This window comes from Podarcis vaucheri (assembly GCF_965113315.1).
Source record: "Podarcis vaucheri genome assembly, chromosome: 10".
Lineage (NCBI taxonomy): Eukaryota > Metazoa > Chordata > Lepidosauria > Squamata > Lacertidae > Podarcis > Podarcis vaucheri.
The window spans coordinates 61,300,315-61,318,790 of NC_138748.1; the positions used below are offsets into that span (position 1 = coordinate 61,300,315).

Sequence of the window (18,476 nt, forward strand, 5' to 3'; positions counted from 1 at the left end):
CTTCCAAGGCTCTGGAGCAGACCTAATCAATGCAGTGCCTGTACAGCTCCCATCAGACCTAGAATGGTCAGGGATTTGGGTGTTGCAGTCCATCAAAATCTAGGCAAGGCCACAGGCTTCCCACCCCTCCATTCATTCATTCATTTACTCAGCCTGATATGTGATGCTGCAGAATAAACTGGACTGAACCCAGAGGCATCAGCTGCATCCATTTGCAGCTGTGCCCCTCCAGATGTTGTTGGAGGCAATTCCAAACAGCATGGCCACAGGTTGGGGTGATGGGAGATGTAAGTGCAGCAACACCTAGAGCAGGCTTCCTCAACCTCAACCCTCCAGATGTTTTGAGACTACAGTTCCCATCATCCCTGACCCCGGGTCCTGCTAGGTAGGGATCATGGGAGTTGTAGGCCAAAAACATCTGGAGGGCTGAGGTTGAGGAAGCCTGACCTAGAAGCTACTGTGTAGGCTGCCCTCCCAGCTGCTCTACAGTATTCTAGGGATAGCACAAAGCAAGAGAGACAGGGATCTGCCAGCGATACCTGTATGTGTCAGAATCGTACATCCGGCAGGCTCCTTCACCACCGCAGCTCTTGGTACCCCATTTCAAACAGGTAGTGTCAATCATCGCTCCAAAATAAATAGGTGATGGGATTCCAGCTACATGGAATACAACATGAAGACAAGAAGGGTCATTTGGGGGTTTTTTGTAAACAGTACACTGTTACGATAGGGTGGGTTTTTTGGGGGGTCGCGCATGATTCTGCACCAAGGAGGTTTACAACCTAACAGAAGAGGCCATTGAACTGGTCAGACAAGTTTCTTTGAAAAACAACAGCCCAAGTTGGCCAGCTGAGTCCTGCCATTTACATGTCCAAAGAGGTTGCCCTGTTGCCATGGAAACAAAGGGGGTGCTGCTCCCACTTCACCCGGCTAGATGCCATGCCATGCTAGTATGGAGAACAACAGGCCAAGCAGGACTGCATGTGTGTGAGAGTTTTGGTTGATTCTGGAAGCTGGAGACACAGAGACATGTCTTGCTCTGTGCTGGCCATAAAGCTATGGCAAGATCCGTTGAAATGTTTATGCTGTGAGCCCCTTCATCTTTTGCCTAGACTGTATATATGTGTAAATAGAACCATATACAGTAAGACCGCAATTTAAGCACATTTAATTTGTGTGCATTCAGCTTTATGAGCTTAGCAAAAAGAATAATAATGAAATTCAAAAGGGGCAGAAAGGGGATGGGCATCCGGGGGGGGGGAGAACTGTGACCGTTCCACCTGCTATTGCACCCAGTCTGTTTTGACTAGATGCAATTTTGGCTTTAGGCGTGGTCCCTGGAATGTAACCTCTGCATAATTTGTCAGCTTGTTGTTGTTGTTGTTTAGTCGTTTAATCGTGTCCGACTCTTCGTGACCCCATGGACCAGAGCATGCCAGGCACTTCTGTCTTCCACTGCCTCCCGCAGTTTGGTCAAACTCATGCTGGTAGCTTCGAGAACACTATCCAACCACCCCGTCCTCTGTCATCCCCTTCTCCTTGTGCCTTCCATCTTTCCCAACATCAGGGTCTTTTCCAGGGAGTCTTCTCTTCTCATGAGGTGGCCAAAGTATTGGAGCCTCAGCTTCAGGATCTGTCCTTCCAGTGAGCACTCAGGGCTGTTTTTCTTCAGAATGGAGAGGTTTGATCTTCTTGCAGTCCATGGGACTCTCAAGAGTCTCCTCCAGCACCATAATTCAAAAGCATCAATTCTTTGGCGATCAGCCTTCTTGATGGTCCAGCTCTCACTTCCATACATCACTACTGGGAAAACCATAGCTTTAACTATACGGACCTCTGTTGGCAAGGTGATGTCTCTGCTTTTTAAGATGCTGTCTAGGTTTATGAAGTGATCCATTTGTCGGCTTACCATATCCTAAAATCCGTCTATCCTGAGAGCTGTAGTTTGTTAAGACGGCTGAAAATTGTTAGGAGGCCCATATTTGCCTCTCAGAGGTACAATTCCCAGAGTTCCTTGGGAAGAGGAATTGACTGTTCAAACACTCTGGGAATTGTAGTTCTGTGTGGAGAACAGGGGTCTCCTAACAACTCTCAGTACCCTCAACAAACTACAGCTCCCAGAATTCTTTGGGGAAAGCTATGGTTGTTTAAAGTGATGTAATAATCCTGTAAATGTATGTTTTGGATGTGCCTGCTCATCTTTTTGAAGTGCAATTTAAAGTAACCAGCACCTTACCAAAAACTCTTTCTGCCAGGGAGTGGAGACCCACACCAAATGACTTCTCCTCGGGTTTTAGGGATCTGGAGAAGAAGAGAATTTTCCATGAAAATGAGAAAAGGCGCTATGCATAACATTGCTGTTGAACTGCAGCGTCAAACAATTAACTCTTACGCTCCATTAATCGTATGTGAGCAAGGGACACATTTTGCAGCCAGAAGATTCTTCCTTTCCAGCTACAAACTGATGCTGCAGTCCTATGGCATCATATGAAATTAAAATCATATGAGAACTATATGTCAAAGTGGCCTCAGGGAAGGTTGGCAACATCTGGATGCAGCCCCCCCAACTGAATCTAGTTTCCTACCCCTGCCCAACTGCTTTTATTTTAATTTTTAGTTTATTCACCATATGATCACAGGGTGGTTCACATAATAAAATACAGGGAAAATCATGAAAATACGAAGAAGAAGAGTTTGGATTTGATATCCCGCTTTATCACTACCCAAAGGAGTCTCAAAGCAGCCAACAATCTCCTGTCCCTTCCTCCCCCACAACAAACACTCTGTGAGGTGAATGGGGCTGAGAGACTTCAAAGAAGTGTGACTGGCCCAAGGTCACCCAGCAGCTGCATGTGGAGGAGCAGGGAATCGAACCCGGTTCACCAGATTACGAGTCTACTGCTCTTAACCACTACACCACACTGGCTAAACAAAACAGCAAAACAATAACCTCCCCATTTCACAGACACATTCAAAAGGCTGTAGGATATAAATCAGCCAAAGGCCTGAGGAAAGTTTTTGTCTGGCTCCTAAAAATATACAGTGAAGGCGTCAGGTGGACCTCCCTGGGGAAAGCATCCCACTTCAGAAGCCACTACAGAAAAGGCCCTGTTTTCGTGTTGCCACCTTCAGACCTCTCATGGAGCAGGCACACAAAGAAAGGTCTCAGAGGATGAACAGAAAGTTTTGGACGGTTTGTATGGGGAGAGCTTGGGAGCTGTTTCGGCACAGTGTGATCCCACGCTCCAAAGGGCACGTGTATTAATAACGTGACCACACTTCAGGGCATCTGTGTGGCTGTTTCCCACAGGAAAGGTACTTCAACCTGGACTTCAGCTTTTGCTCCTCATTGTCACACAGAAAATCCTCGTCTTTTGCACGGAGCATTATTCGCCAAAACCGAAGGCGGGCAGGAAGATCGTTTTACTAAGCTGACCAAATCTGCTATGAAATATAAACTTCGACACTCTGAGGAGGAGACAAATGCGCCGTTCTGCGTCAACAACGTCGCAAATGGGACTCGCCTGTTTCCCAAGACCTATATATCCTGCTATTCCCACCTCCCTTCAGTTGGTACCTTATGAGGACCATGTAACCCGGCATGGCTCCGAAGGAATAAATTAAACAACAGACTAAGGATAAAATCAGGAAGTACTGCAGCATTGTGCCACAGTTCTCTCTGTTGCACTGGCCCAGGACCGCAGTGTCATTTCCGAAGGCTGAAATGCAGGAGCAGTTTCTAAATACCTGCCAAAACATAAGAGAAAATCAGTTAAGGAAGAGGGTGGGCAGCCTGTGGCGTTTTGGTCACATGCTTGACCTCTGTAAGTGATCTATTGCATAGGGCAACTGGGCCCCTGAAGGACTGGTGCCCCATGGAGGCACAGGTCAATTCTGTGTCCAGGGCAGCTGTCTACCATCTGGTACGCAGGCTGAGACCCTACCTGCCCATGGACTGTCTTGCCAGAGTGGTGCATGCTCTGCTTATCTCCTGCTTGGACTACTGCAATGTGCTTTGAAGGTGATCCGGAAGCTACAACTAATCCAGAATGTGGCAGCTAGACTGGTGACTGGGAGTGGACACCAAGACCACATAACACCGGTCTTGAAAGACCTACATGGCTCCCAGTATGTTTCTGGGCACAATTCAAAGTGTTGGCACTGACCTTTAAAGCCCTAAACAGCTTCAGCCCAATATACCTGAAGGAGCATCTCCACCCTCATCGTTCAACCTGGACACTGAGATCCAGCGCCAAGGGCCTTCTGGTGGTTCCCTCACTGCAAGATGTGAGGTTACATGGAACCAGGCAGAGGGCCTTCTCGGTAGTGGCACCCACCCTGTGGAATGCCCTCCCACCAGATGTCAAAGAAATAAAGAACTATCTGACTTTTAGAAGACATCTGAAGGCAGCCCTGTTTAGGGAAGCTTTTTAATATTTGATGAATTCTTGTATTTTAATATTTTGCTGAAAGCCGCCCAGAGTGGCTGGGGAAACCCAGCCAGATGGGCGGGCTATAAATAATAAATTATTGTTATTGTTATCTTCCTTGCCCAAACAGCCCATTGGGGGAAAGTGGGTGTGGATGGAGATGACGAGAAGGTGGTACCAGAAAGAGAGAGGGAGAGAGGGAGGTGGGGGACAGTTTTGTGCTGCCTTACCGTATTTTTCCCAGTTCCGTTTGAGATGTCGCATCCTGCAAGACATGCTGAAATGTACGCTATGCCGTTTTCTCCACAAACAGGGTCCCACACCTTAGTGGAGCAGCCACAATGGCGGTTGCAGTCCGCGTACAAGTTTGTTTCCATGTAGGAGACTTGTTCAAGCCTGAAAAATACCCAGAAAGGTGTGCAAAGAGCCTGCAAACAATGAGAAAAATGAATAAACAAACCCAGAGCCCCCTCTCTGAGATGGAGAACTCGGCAGCCACCCAGCACAAAAGGAGTTTATTTGTAGATTGTCTGAAGTTGCGTACACACCGTACATTACAGTACGTGGTTTCCCCACCACCACCCCAAAGAATCGTGGGAACTGTAGTTTAGCCCACAGAGTTACAGTTCCCAGCACCTTTTCACAGACTACAGGTGCCAGGATTCTTTGGGCGAAGTTTGTTGTTGTTGTTGTTGTTGTTGTTTAGTCGTTTAGTCGTGTCCGACTCTTCGTGACCCCATGGACCAGAGCACGCCAGGCACTTCTGTCCTCCACTGCCTCCCGCAGTTTGATCAAACTCATGCTAGTAGCTTCAAGAACACCATCCAACCATCTCATTCTCTGTCGTCCCCTTCTCCTTGTGCCCTCCATCTTTCCCAACATCAGGGTCTTTTCCAGGGAGTCCTCTCTTCTCATGAGGTGGCCAAAGTATTGGAGCCTCAGCTTCACGATCTGTCCTTCCAGTGAGCACTCAGGGCTGATTTCCTTCAGAATGGAGAGGTTTGATCTTCTTGCAGTCCATGGGACTCTCAAGAGTCTCCTCCAGCACCATAATTCAAAAGCATCAATTCTTCGGCGATCAGCCTTCTTTATGGTCCAGCTCTCACTTCCATACATCACTACTGGGAAAACCATGGCTTTTACTATACGGACCTTTGTTGGCAAGGTGATGTCTCTGCTTTTTAAGATGTTGTCTAGGTTTGCCATCGCCTTTCTCCCAAGGAGCAGGCGTCTTTTAATTTCGTGACTGCTGTCACCATCTGCACTGATCATGGAGCCCAAGAAAGTAAAATCTCTCACTGCCTCCATTTCTTCCCCATCTATTTGCCAGGAGGTGATGGGCCCAGTGGCCATGATCTTCGTTTTTTTGATGTTGAGCTTCAGACCATATTTTGCGCTCTCCTCTTTCACCCTCATTAAAAGGTTCTTTAATTCCTCTTCACTTTCTGCCATCAAGGTTGTGTCATCTGCATATCTGAGGTTGTTGATATTTCTTCCGGCAATCTTAATTCCGGCTTGGGATTCATCCAGTTTATGCAGATAAAATGATGCATAGCATGGGGAAAGGTGGATAGAGAAAGTTTTTTCTCCTTCTCTCATAACCCTAGAACTCGATGACATCCAATGAGGTCAAATGTTGGAAGTTTCAGGACAGATAAAAGAAAGTACTCTTTCACATGGACGCGAGTGGCGCTGTGGTCTAAACCACAGAGCCTAGGACTTGCCGATCAGAAGGTCGGCGGTTCGAATCCCCGCGACGGGGTGAGCTCCCGTTGCTCGGTCCCAGCAGCTCCTGCCAACCTAGAAGTTCAAAAGCACGTCAGAGAGAGATGAGCGCCTCAACCCCAGAGTCAGCCACGACTGAACCTCATGGCCAGGCATCCCTTTACCTTTACTTTTACTCTTTCACACATAGCACGTAGTTAAACTCTCCCACCAACCTAAAAGGTAAAGGTAAAGGGACCCCTGACCAGCTGCGAACGACTCTGGGGTTGCGGCGCCCATCTCGCTTTACTAGCCGAGGAAGCCGGCGTACAGCTTCCGGGTCATGCGGCCAGCATGACTAAGCCGCTTCTGGTGAACCAAAGCAGCGCACGGAAACACCGTTTACCTTCCCGCCGGACAAGGTACTTTATCTACTTGCACTTTGACGTGCTTTCGAACTGCTAGGTTGCCAGGAACAGGGACCGAGCAACGGGAGCTCACCCTGTCATGGGGATTCGAACTGCTAACCTTTAAAAGAGGATTAGATAAATTCATGGCGGAGACGGCTATCAATGGCTACTGGCAATGATGGCTATGCTCACTGCCTCCACAGTCAGAGGCAACAACAGTTCTAGATACCAGTTGCTGGAAGCCACCAGCGGGGAGTGTGCTATTGCACTCGAATCCTATTTGCAGGCTTCGTACAGAGATCTGATTGGCCACTGTGAGAACAGATGCTGGCCTTGATGCTGATCTAACAGGCTATTCTTACTTTCTTATGTTTTTAATCCCTGTCATCTCCAAGTAGGGCTGGGAGAGATACCTGAATCTGAATCATTTTTTTATTATTATTGAGTTACAAGCTTGGTGGATCAGGGGGATGCTGTGGACATAGTGTATCTTGATTTCAGCAAGGCTTTTGACCATGTCCCCCATGATATTCTTGCAAGGAAGCTAGCGAAATGTGGATTGAATGAGGTAACAGCTTCGGCCCAGTATACCTGAAGGAGCGTCTCCACCTCCATCGTTCAGCCTGGACACTGAGGCCCAGCTTTGAGGGCCTTCTGGCAGGTCCCTCATTGTGAGAAGTGAGGTTACAGGGAACCAGGCAGAGGACCTTCTCGGTGGTGGTGCCCTCCCTGTGGAACGCCCTCCCACCATATGTGAAGGAAATAAACAGCTATCTGACTTTTAGAACACATCTGAAGGCAGCCCTGTTTAGGGAAGTTTTCCATGTTTGATGTTTTATCGTGTTTTTAATATTCTGTTGGGAACAATCCAGAGTGGCTGGGGAGGCCCAGCCAGAGAGGTGGGGTATAAATTTATTATTATTATTATTATTATTATTATTATTATTATTATTATTATTACTGCCGTATTTTTCGCCCTATAGGACGCACTTTTCCCCCTCCAAAAATGAAGGGGAAATGTGTGTGCGTCCTATGGGGCGAATGCAGGCTTTCGCTGAAACCTGGAGAGCGAGAGGGGTCAGTGCGCACCAACCCCTCTCGCTCTCCAGGCTTCAGGAAGCTATCTGCAAGCCTTGGGAGCCTGGTGGGAGTTCCCACCGGGCTCCCTAGGCTTGCAGATATCAGCCTGCACCCCGAAGCCCGGGGCGTGCTGAGCAGCGTGCCCTGGGCTTCGGGCAGATATCCGCAAGCCTGGAGAGCCTGGCAGGAATTCCCGCTGGGCTCCCAAGGCTTGCGGATAGCAGCCTGTTCTGGGGGCTGGGGTCGAGGGAAGCTCGGGCTTCCCCTGCCCCCAGCCCTGCAAGCTCCAGGACCGATGGCGAGGTTGCGCAACCTTGCCTTCGCTCCCGGACCCCCAGCCCCAAGGCTAAAAACGAAGCCAGGACAGCTAGCGGGATCCATCCTGCTCGCTGTCATGGCTACTTTGCTCTTAGAGGCTCAGGGGGGGGGATAAAATTCTTTTTCTTTATTCCCCCCCCCCAAAAAATAAGTGCACCCTATGGGCGAAAAATACGGTATGTGACAAGTGGCATACCACAGAACAACTCTTTATAAATGACTTAGATGAAGGAATTGAGAGGATGTCCATCAAATTTGAAGATGACACCAAACTGGGAGCTAATGTCACAGAAGACAGAATTAGGATCCAAGATGATCTTAACCGATTGGGGTTCTGGGCCCAAACTAACAAAATTAATTTCAACAGGGACGAATGCAAGGTTCTGCCAAAATCCCTGTCTTTATGCAATCTAGTCAGCACCACCCAATAGGGTGAAATCAGGCTTAGGTAAGAGCAAGAACATACCCTTCATAGGACATGGTTAAGCCGGCAACCTTAGCATTCTTGCAGACCATGAAAAAAGCAGAGAAGTAGATGAGATACTCCACTATAGAACTCCAAAACCCAATGTGGGCAGCTTTATAGGTGCTTATCTTGAATTTCTTCATCATGAGGCCACCAAAGAAATAACCAGCACATATAATTGGTAAATTGTAAACACCTAGAGAGAAAACACAAAAGAGCAGGTTGAGGTATGGCCCTGTCCGTGGCCCTTGCAGAACCACGAGTGTTTTAAGAACAACAAACCTACCTTCAAGGTGTGGCTCCTCCTATTCATGTGTGCTCATGGTTGTAGGAGTTCATAATCAGCCCTTCATTCAAAATAAACATTTATTATTATTATTATTCATTCACACACACACACATTTTACCTATGAAAAAGATGGCATCTGCCGCAGATATCCCATACTGCTGCTCCATATATTTTGGCATAAATGTAATCATCCCAATCCAAGCGCTGAACTGGATCACAGTGATCAAAAGAAAAAGCATATAAACTGGATTGTAAGCCAGACTTTTCAGGTAGGGGATGAAATCTAGAAACCAAAGAACCAGAACAGTTAGTCTCAGTTGCATTATTATTACTACTACTACTACTACTACTACTACTACTACAGTGGTACCTCGGGTTACAGACGCTTCAGGTTACAGACTCCGCTAACCCATAAATAGTACCTCGGGTTAAGAATTTTGCTTCAGGATGAGAACAAAAATCGCGTGGCAGTGGCGCGGCAGCAGCAGAAGGCCCCATTAGCTAAAGTGGTACTTCAGGTTAAGAATAGTTTCAGGTTAAGAACAGACCTCTGGAATGAATTAAGTACGTAACCAGAGGTACCACTGTACTACTAGTAGTAGTAACATTATTTCACTGCTTTTTACACTGAAGCGTCTCAAAGAAACTTACAAATTAAGGAATAACGAGAGACATTTGAATGTTTTCATCCAGTGTCTAAAGACGGACAGTGATGGGGCCAGCTGTGCTTGCCCAGGGAGAGAATTCCATAAGCAGGGAGCCACCACAGGAAAGACCCCTCCTCCCATGAGCCACTGTCCGCACCAACCTTGGAAACAGCAAACAGAGAAGGCCCTGTGACAATTATTTTACCCACAATGGAGGACTGGGCTCTTTGAAATACATTTTAGGTTTGTATATGCACGTACCCAGATGCTAGCTCTGTCAAAGCTGTTTACAAAAGATGCTGGTGGATTTTTTTTATGGGCAATCTTAATTATGGACATTTATATATTACTGTTATAATGGGATTGTTTTATTGTGCATTTTAATTATGGTGTGTTTTTAATAACATTTTTTAAAAAACATATATAATAAAACTATACAGTGGTACCTCCGGTTGCGAACGGGATCCGTTTCGGAGGTCTGGCCGCATCCTGAGGAATTTGCAACCAGAGGACTGCTTCTGCGCATGCAGGCAGTGCAGTTTAGCGCTTCTGTGCATGCATGCACAGCGAAACCCGGAAAAATACTTCTGGGTTTGCTGCGTTTGCATCCCGAAATTTATGTATCTAGAGGGATACATAAGGGGAGGTACGACAGTACAGTGGTACCGCTGGATGCGAACAGGATCCGTTCCGGAGCCCCATTCGCATCCTGAAGCGAACGCAACCCGCGTCCGCATGTCTGCGCATGCACGGGTCACGATTTGCTGCTTCCGTGCATGCGTGTGATGTCATTTTGAGCGTCTGCGGATGCGCAAGCGGCGAAACCCGGAAGTAACGCGTTCCGTTACTTCCAGGTCGCTGCAGAGCGTAACCTGAAAATGCTCAACCTGAAGCACATTTAACCCAAGGTATGACTGTATTACAAAACATTGGCGGGGAAAGGGTTTTTAAAAAAATCCGTTCACCTTTAGCAATTTCTCGAATTGTTGTGCTGACATGAGCTGTGTTTTCTGCTGGTAGCAAAGTTTTGTTGCCCTTTGTGTTTAACTCGGCACTGTTTTCCTCTCCTTCCTTCGGAAGAGACTTGGGCAGGAAGCAGAAAGGGATGGCGACGATGAAGCTCACGGCGGCACAGATCAAGACCCCCAGCCACCAGGCCCCGACCCAGCGAGCATCAAGGAGGCTCAAAGTCACATCCTCTGGAGAGAAAGAGATTAATGGAGAGGACTGTATTAGTAGCGCCAAGGTAGCCATCATTCTCAGTGGTAGATTCTCCCCTTCTTGCTTGTTTGATTGCAATAAGCAGGGTTACTTTCAAATGTGAACACTGCATTTCTGGAAAGAAATAAAAAGATGCCTTTATAAACACTTGTTAGGAATGGCATTCATAGCTAGCTGTCATGGATGCTTTAGCTGAGATTCCTGCATTGCAGGGGGTTGGAATAGATCAGGGGTCAGCAAACTTTTTCAGCAGGGGGCCGGTCCACTGTCCGTCAGACCTTGTGGAGGGCCGGACTATTTTTTTTGGGGGGGGGGGAATCAACAAATTCCTATGCCCCACAAATAACCCAGAGATGCATTTTAAATAAAAGCACATATTCTACTCATATAAAAACACCAGGCAGGCCCCACAAATAACCCAGAGATGCACTTTAAATAAAAGGACACATTCTACTCATGTAAAAACACGCTGATTCTCGGACCATCTGTGGGCCAGATTTAGAAGGCAATTGGGCCAGATCCGGCCTCCAGGCCTTACCCATGGACTAGATGATCCTTGAGATTACTTCCACCTCTACAAGTCTATGATTTTTTTTTAAGGCATAAGTGGTAAACTTGAGCAGATGCTACAAGTTTCAAAAAGTAGAAGTTAGTCGCTGTCCTGGACCAGGGCACAAGGACACAAGGTCTGAATGAAGCACCTCAAAGCGGTTTTGCAATATAATAAAAGCAGAAATAATACTATTGCATCTATAAAACCAGTTAAGCCGTTCCATATGTGAAAAAATTAAGAACCATTGCATATGGTTAGAACATTTGCATGTATTTTAAAAATTACCTACAGCTGAACCCCTTGACCTGGGACATCTGGAAACCAGATTCAAGAGACTGGGTTCTGCTGGCTAGTGCTTGGAGCAAAGCAGAATGGGGAAGGATGTAGGGATGAAGGGAAAATGCACACTTCCCAAACCAATGTGCAAACCAAAATACAGATCGCCTTCAAAATCCTTCCTTTCCCATATTTTGCGTTGCAATTTGCCAATCGAAAAACATGTACTTTTTTTTCCTTGCAAAAATGCATACTCCATTATATATAATGAATTGAAAAGGATGTTCAAAATAACCTTTGTAAAAGAAGAAGAAGAAGAAGAAGCTTTTCTTTTGGGAATTTCAGGGACACAACTACCTAAATTTTATAGAAATTTATGTATGCTATTACAGCAGCAAGAATGCTACTCACCCAAAAAATGGAAAGAAGCTGAAATCCCAGCAAAGGAAGAATGGATACAAAAACTTATGTAATATGTAGAAATGGCGAAACTTACCGGAAGAATAAGAAATCAAGATAACAAACTTTTTATAAACGAATGGACATGGTTTATTGAATCTTTACAGATAAATTGCAAACAGATAAAAACATTGGCAGGATTATTGTAATAACCTGCAGTTTCGTAAGAGTACATATTTAAAGTAGATAATTAAATGAGCAAATTAAATGAATTTGGATATGCAGAAAATATTTAAAAAATAAATTTAAGGAACCGCAGAAAGAGGGGGAAGGAAGTCAAACTTTGAAATGTTAAAATGATTGTAAAATGAAATTTGAAAAGTATAAATAAAAACTTTTATAAAAAATGCATACTCCAGGCAAAATTGCATCAGCAATGCATATCTTTGGATAAATGTCCACAAATTTTAAGGCAACTTAAAAAAAAACAAAACACCTTTGCACCTGTGTGAGGAATGGGGTGAATTGAACTTCCTAAAAATGAGAATCTGAAATTGAGAGATTTGTCCCTCCCGAACTAGATGCCATCCAGGTATCCCGCCCCTAAGAAGCATGAAACAGGAGTAGCCCTTATGGGTTTTGACCATTTCCATTGCATTACCTGGGTCTACAAAACCAACATCCACATATAGCTTGGCACAGTAGGAGCCTATCAGTAGACCAAACAGAGGGCCCAAGACAGTTGCTATCTGCAGGCAGCCTAGCAGCAGAGGGAGAGGCAGAAGAATATATAAAAAACAAGTTATTGTCATATTTCACACAGCTTCTTCTCCAACATTTGTTTGGCTTCCTGTCCTCAACCTCTCAAGGACTGTTTTTTTTTTAGAATAGCAATGCACTGAAGCATAAAATAGACCTCCAGGCCCCATCATCATCTGTATTAAAAGTGAACTCATTATCCTTACATAGTCAAAAGAGGGGGAGAAGCACAAAATGGAGGCAACTGCAGGAAGGAACCCAAAGGTTAGAAGTGCAAAAGCAATCTTAAGGGGGGAACCCGAAGGTTTGTCTGTGTTATGTACTGAGTTGAATAGGATCCAAAATGCAGCAGTCTGATTGGTCCTAGAACAATAGGATTCAGAATGCAGCAGCCTGATTGGTCTTAGAACAATAGGATTCAGAATGCAGCAGTCTGATTGGTCCTAGAACAATAGGATCCAGAATGCAGCAGTCTGATTGGTCCTAGAACAATAGGATCCAGAATGCAGCAGTCTAATTGGTCTACAGGAGCCACCCAATCCAGCTCCAGGCGGAAGTGAATCTGCAACCTGATTGGCCTACAGGTGAATCCCGGAATTAGCCAAACACGTGGGGCCCATTGTTTAAATAATGTATATAAAGCAGACATACTGGGGGAACTTTCATTCCTCCTCACCGCTATGAGCTGAATAAAGAGCTTGAAATCCACTCTTGACTCTGTATATATATCAGTCTGGAACCGTGCTCAACGTGCACAGAATACTGGCTGGCTATTGGGAGATGGAAGCGACACAGAATCTGTGGCATACATTATCTGCTGGAAAGCACCATCCATGGCTCCAACATTTATGTATTCTTTATTCGTTTATTTATTGCCCTCTGTTCGCCTTAAGGTCCCAGGGCAAGTTACACCATTAAAACACAACTTAACACTGATAAAAATGAAGTAGGTCATGGCAACTTCAAGCATTAAAAGCCAGGGTAAAGAGGTATATCTTCATTTGTTCCAAATGATCAACTTCCACTGAGTGGGATTTGCCTTCTGAATAAATATGCAGAGGACGGCACCATGAGCATCCCCCAAAACGTACTTTTTCTAAGGCATTTGTAGTCTCCCTTTTGATCCAAAGCCAGAATGATTCTATGGAAGAAACCAATTCACACCATAAAGCTCTTTAATGCCACTTTAAGCAGCCGTAAAGGTAAAGGGACCTCTGACCATTAGGTCCAGTTGGGGCCAACTCTGGGGTTCTGGCGCTCATCTTGTTTTACTGACCAAGGGAGCCGGCATACAGCTTCCGGGTCATGTGGCCAGCATGACTAAGACGCTTCTGGCGAACCAGAGCAGCGCACAGAAACGCCATTTACCTTCCCGCCAGAGCAGTACCTATTTATCTACTTGCACGTTGATGTGCTTTCGAACTGCTAGGTTGGCATGAGCAGGGACCGAGCAATGGGAGCTCACCCCGTCATGGGGATTCGAACAGCTGACCTTCTGATCGGCAAATGCTAGGCTCTGTGGTTTAACCCACAGCGCCACCCGCGTCCATTAAGCTTCACCCAAATAATTCTGGGAACTGTAGGGTGCTGGGAGTTGTTAGGCAACCCCTGTTCTCCTCACAGAGCTACGGTTCCCAGAGATCCCTTGGAAGAGGGATTGGTTCAACTCCTCTGGAAACTCTGTGAGGCGAATAGGGGTCTCCTAACAACACTCAGCATCCTTGACAAACCACAGCTCCCAGAATTCTTTGGGGGAAGCTATGGTTGCTTAAGGGATGCGGGTGGCGCTGTGGGTAAAACCTCAGCGCCTAGGACTTGCCGATCGCATGGTCGGCGGTTCGAATCCCCGCGGCGGGGTGAGCTCCCATTGCTCGGTCCCTGCTCCTGCCAACCTAGCAGTTCGAAAGCACGTCAAAGTGCAAGTAGATAAATAGGGACCGCTTACCAGCGGGAAGGTAAACGGCGTTCCATGTGCTGCGCTGGCTTGCCAGATGCAGCTTGTCATGCTGGCCACGTGACCCGGAAGTGTCTGCAGACAGCGCTGGCTCCTGGCCTATAGAGTGAGATGAGCGCACAACCCTAGAGTCTGTCAAGACTGGCCCGTACGGGCAGGGGTACCTTTACCTTTTATGGTTGCTTAAAGCATCGTCTTTGTGCTTAAAATGTATGCCGTGCATGTGGTCCAAGTGTATCTAAGAGCTTGGTTTGATTTTTAAATCCAAGACACAGTACTGAGGAAGGGTCTTTTTCAGGTTTACCGATGTAGAAAGGAGAGTTTTCTGTCCTTGCGAAATCCTCAACATACGAAATCCCCAAAGGAGCGATGGGAGTTTCACCAACTCCCCGGATGATGTTTCCCACCAGCACAAAAACCCACATCAAGGATCCAGCCTGTTTTCGACATTCTGGGCATAAAAGAAAGAAAGGAAAATCTCCATGGAGGATTTTTGCCGGTAATGAAATACTTTAATGCTCCCCATTCATCCGTAACCAGATGCTCGTGGCAAGGTGACTCGTTCCTGTCATTCCTGTCCCTGAATTCAGAAGTTAAATCAGCTGATTGTGCATTGTTGTGCATATTGTTTTACTTCCCCCATTCCCTTTTGTGCTAGGGCAGAAGCAAAGAACCTGTGGCCTCCCAGAATGTTGCTGGACTTCCATCATCTCTTACCTGTATACCTGAAGGAGTGTCTCCACCCCCATCGTTCAGCCTGGACACTGAGATCCAGCACTGAGGGCCTTCTGGCGGTTCCCTAATTGCAAGGTTACAGGGAACCAGGTAGAGGGACTTCTTGGTAGTGGCTCCCACCCTGTGGAACGCCCTCCCATCAGATATCAAGGAAATAAGCAGCTATCCTATTTTTAAAAGACATCTGAAGGCAGCCCTGTTTAGGGAAGCTTTTAATGTTTAATAGGTTATTGTATTTTAGTGTTCTGTTGGAAGCCACCCAGAGTGGCTGGGAAAACTCAGCCAGATGGGTGGAGTATAAATAATTTATTATTATTATTATTATTATTATTATTATTATTATTATTATTATTACCACTACTACCAGTGACCATGCTGACTGTGGCTGGTGGCAGTTGGAGCGCAGGAGCATCTTGAAGCCACAATTTCTCCATCTCTCTCCTAAGGAGGTCACTGCCAATCTGGCTTCCATTGGCTTAGCATACCCTCCAACATTTCTCCAATGAAAATAGGGACGTTCTATTCCATGATAATAATTATATATATATATATATATATATATATATATATATATATATACCCTGCCCATCTGACTGTGTTGCCCTCAGCCACTCTGGGTGGCTTCCAACATATATAAAAACATAACAAAGCTTTAAACATTAATTTTTTTTAAAAAACTCCCTTCAAATAGCTTCTAAAGGTTGTATAATTATCTCCTTGGCTCAGGGGTTGCATAACTCCATACCCTCCAACATTTCTCCGATGAAAATAGGGACGTTCTAAGGAAAACCTGCACATTCCAGGATCAAATCAGAAAATGGGATGGCTTCTGGTAAAGCCAGGACTGTCCCTAAAAAATAGAACACTTGGAGTGTCTGAGTTATTTTATGGGGTTAAATCTTCAGGCAGCAAAATATCCTGAGCCCTGCAGTGGAGCTGCTGAATCACACACAAAGAAAATATATGTGCTGGTGCTATGGCACTGTCTGTTCCCACACCCATTCCAACTCTCAGCCACCAGTCACACAGGAAGGTAGATGATTCAGTTCTCATTTAAAGTCGACCTAACCAAATTCGCATTTTCTGAAACAATAGACTGAATTTTGCAGGGCAGTTTTCCAGCCAAGTGATATGTTCAAAAATGCATTTACTGTGGTAAGGTCTGCCTATAAATGCATACATCAGTGACTATAACATACAACAATGCATTATTTTAGGGGAAATGGCTTGCCCAAAATGTATACATTAGGCAAAATTGTGCACAAACATGTGGATGTATAGCAGGAGAAATTAGCAGAAAAATGCTGGATTCTCATGAGAACATTTTTTTTTAAATTAAAAAAAGCAAATGGATGTAGAAATGTGGAGAGCTCAGCTGAAGACTGGAAAAAGCTGGAGAAAACGAGAGAAACTCAAAATGGCAGATTTGGCCATCCCTAGACACAGGTGGAGTAGGCATCAAAAACACGACAAAAACATAAGAAAAGCTGGCATCTACAAAGGCAATACAGTGGTAACTTGGATTACATATGCTTCAGGTTACATACGCTTCAGGTTACAGACTTCGCTAACCCAGAAATAATTATTCAGGTTAAGAACTTTGCTTCAGGATGAGAACAGAAATCGTGTGGCGGCGGTGCGGCAGCAGCAGGAGGCCCCATTAGCTAAAGTGGTGCTTCAGGTTAAGAACAGTTTCAGGTTAAGTACGGACCTCCAGAACGAATTAAGTACTTAACCTGAGGTTCCACTGTACAGTAGAAAGAAAGACAGTGAGAAATGAATCTAGGAAGGAACCTCACCTTCTGAGGATTGTTCTGTCGCCATGGAAAACTGGCTATGATTTGCAAGGCAAACAGCTATGGTTGAAGAATTTTCAGATACAGAAAGAGAGTTTTCATAGCGGTACCTGTGGAGTCAGAATAAAATGTACACATGAAATGAGTGTGGCTCCTTTGCAGACCATTTGTTTTGCATGCAGAAGGTCCCAGGTTCATTCCCTGGTGTCTCTAGGTCTGGTAGGGAGAGATTCTCTGTCTCAGACCCTGGAGAGTTCCTGCCAGTCATGAATAGATAATACTGAGCTAAATAGACCAGTGTTCTGACTGAGTGTAAGGTAGCTTCCAGTGTTCTTGTGGCTACACATTACAGAAACAGATCAGTAGTTATGGGTGATGAGAGTAGCATCCTTTTATATAGATTTACTCAGTACTTTTCTCTGGGGGGACGCGGGGGGACGCATACCCCTAAACATTTTGTGAATCTTTGTACTTTTGTCCATTTACTGTATTTATTTTTCCCCGATTTGAACTATAAAATGGTGGTTTTCTTGAGTCAAAATGAGAGGACCCCTAAACATTTTTTAAGAAAATAAAGCCCTGGATTTACTGATCAGCTATGTTCAGGTGCCCATCTTCCAGGAAACCTATCTGGTAAAACCAGCACTGCATTTAGGATGGCATGGGCAGTTACCCCCATAGGGTGCCAAATCGAGGGGGTGCAAAACTGAGAAGATCCTTAACTGAGAATATCACCTTGGATGGTTGGCTTCAATGATCTGTTGGTAGTTCCACATGCTTTTGCATCAGCCTTCAGAAACCACCTGTGCAACTCCCTGCATTATGTGCAAACATTCCATATACCGTATTGGCCCGAATATAAGGTGCACCCACAAATAAGCTGCAACTTTAAAATTCAATATTTATTTGTGGGTGCAACCCGCCTCCTGGCACTACTGCCCTGAATGGGGGGTGGCTGGTGCCCCGCTCCCCAAGCCAGCACCAGTGCTTGGTTCCGACCACGCTGTGCCGCTGCTTCCTGGCACTACCTCCCCAAGCTGCCCCGTCCCCTGTTCAGGGCGGTAGGGCCGGAAGGTGTGCGTGCAGAGCTCGGTTCTGAATATAAGCCGCACTTTAACTTTTCACAGTCGGAATTTGGAAAAAAACAATGTGAGGGTTATATTCAGGCCAATACGGTATTTTCTCTTGTGATGTGCTGCGTTCTGGGACATTGTTCATTCTCTCTGCTTCCATGATCAAACTGCTTCTGTGCTGCTAATGCAGCAAAAAGAAGATGGGAGGCAGCAGTGGTGAGTTACCAGTCTCTGCAACCACAGCAGCTGCTGTGATTCCGTAGCTGTTTGTCTTCAACCCAGGGAGCGCAATCCATTGCTCTCAAGAGAGACGGATACCAACAAGCATACAACTCCCCCCCCCAAAAAAAACTCGTATTAAAGATA

General features: G+C 45.7%; 2 protein-coding genes across 7 annotated transcripts in view; one reads left to right on the forward strand and one right to left on the reverse strand.

Moving 5' to 3' along the window:
- The window catches only part of SLCO1A2 (solute carrier organic anion transporter family member 1A2), a 36,207-nt gene that overhangs the window by 2,791 nt on the left and 14,940 nt on the right, over positions 1-18,476 (reverse strand). For all 6 annotated transcript variants that reach the window (XM_082238881.1, XM_082238880.1, XM_082238879.1 and 3 more), the window contains 10 exons: positions 17,041-17,147; positions 14,811-14,957; positions 12,455-12,553; positions 10,310-10,543; positions 8,816-8,980; positions 8,409-8,604; positions 4,661-4,826; positions 3,578-3,747; positions 2,237-2,301; positions 540-657 (listed from right to left, as the gene is read on the reverse strand). In XM_082238881.1, coding sequence (XP_082095007.1) covers positions 540-657; positions 2,237-2,301; positions 3,578-3,747; positions 4,661-4,826; positions 8,409-8,604; positions 8,816-8,980; positions 10,310-10,543; positions 12,455-12,553; positions 14,811-14,957; positions 17,041-17,147 — 1,467 coding nt within the window. The remainder of the gene's footprint in view (positions 1-539; positions 658-2,236; positions 2,302-3,577; positions 3,748-4,660; positions 4,827-8,408; positions 8,605-8,815; positions 8,981-10,309; positions 10,544-12,454; positions 12,554-14,810; positions 14,958-17,040; positions 17,148-18,476) is intronic.
- IAPP (islet amyloid polypeptide) overlaps positions 14,986-18,476 on the forward strand; it is a 37,847-nt gene continuing 34,356 nt past the window's right edge. Inside the window, exon 1 of the mRNA XM_082239357.1 lies at positions 14,986-15,005. The gene's annotated coding sequence lies outside the window, so the exon portion shown is untranslated. The remainder of the gene's footprint in view (positions 15,006-18,476) is intronic.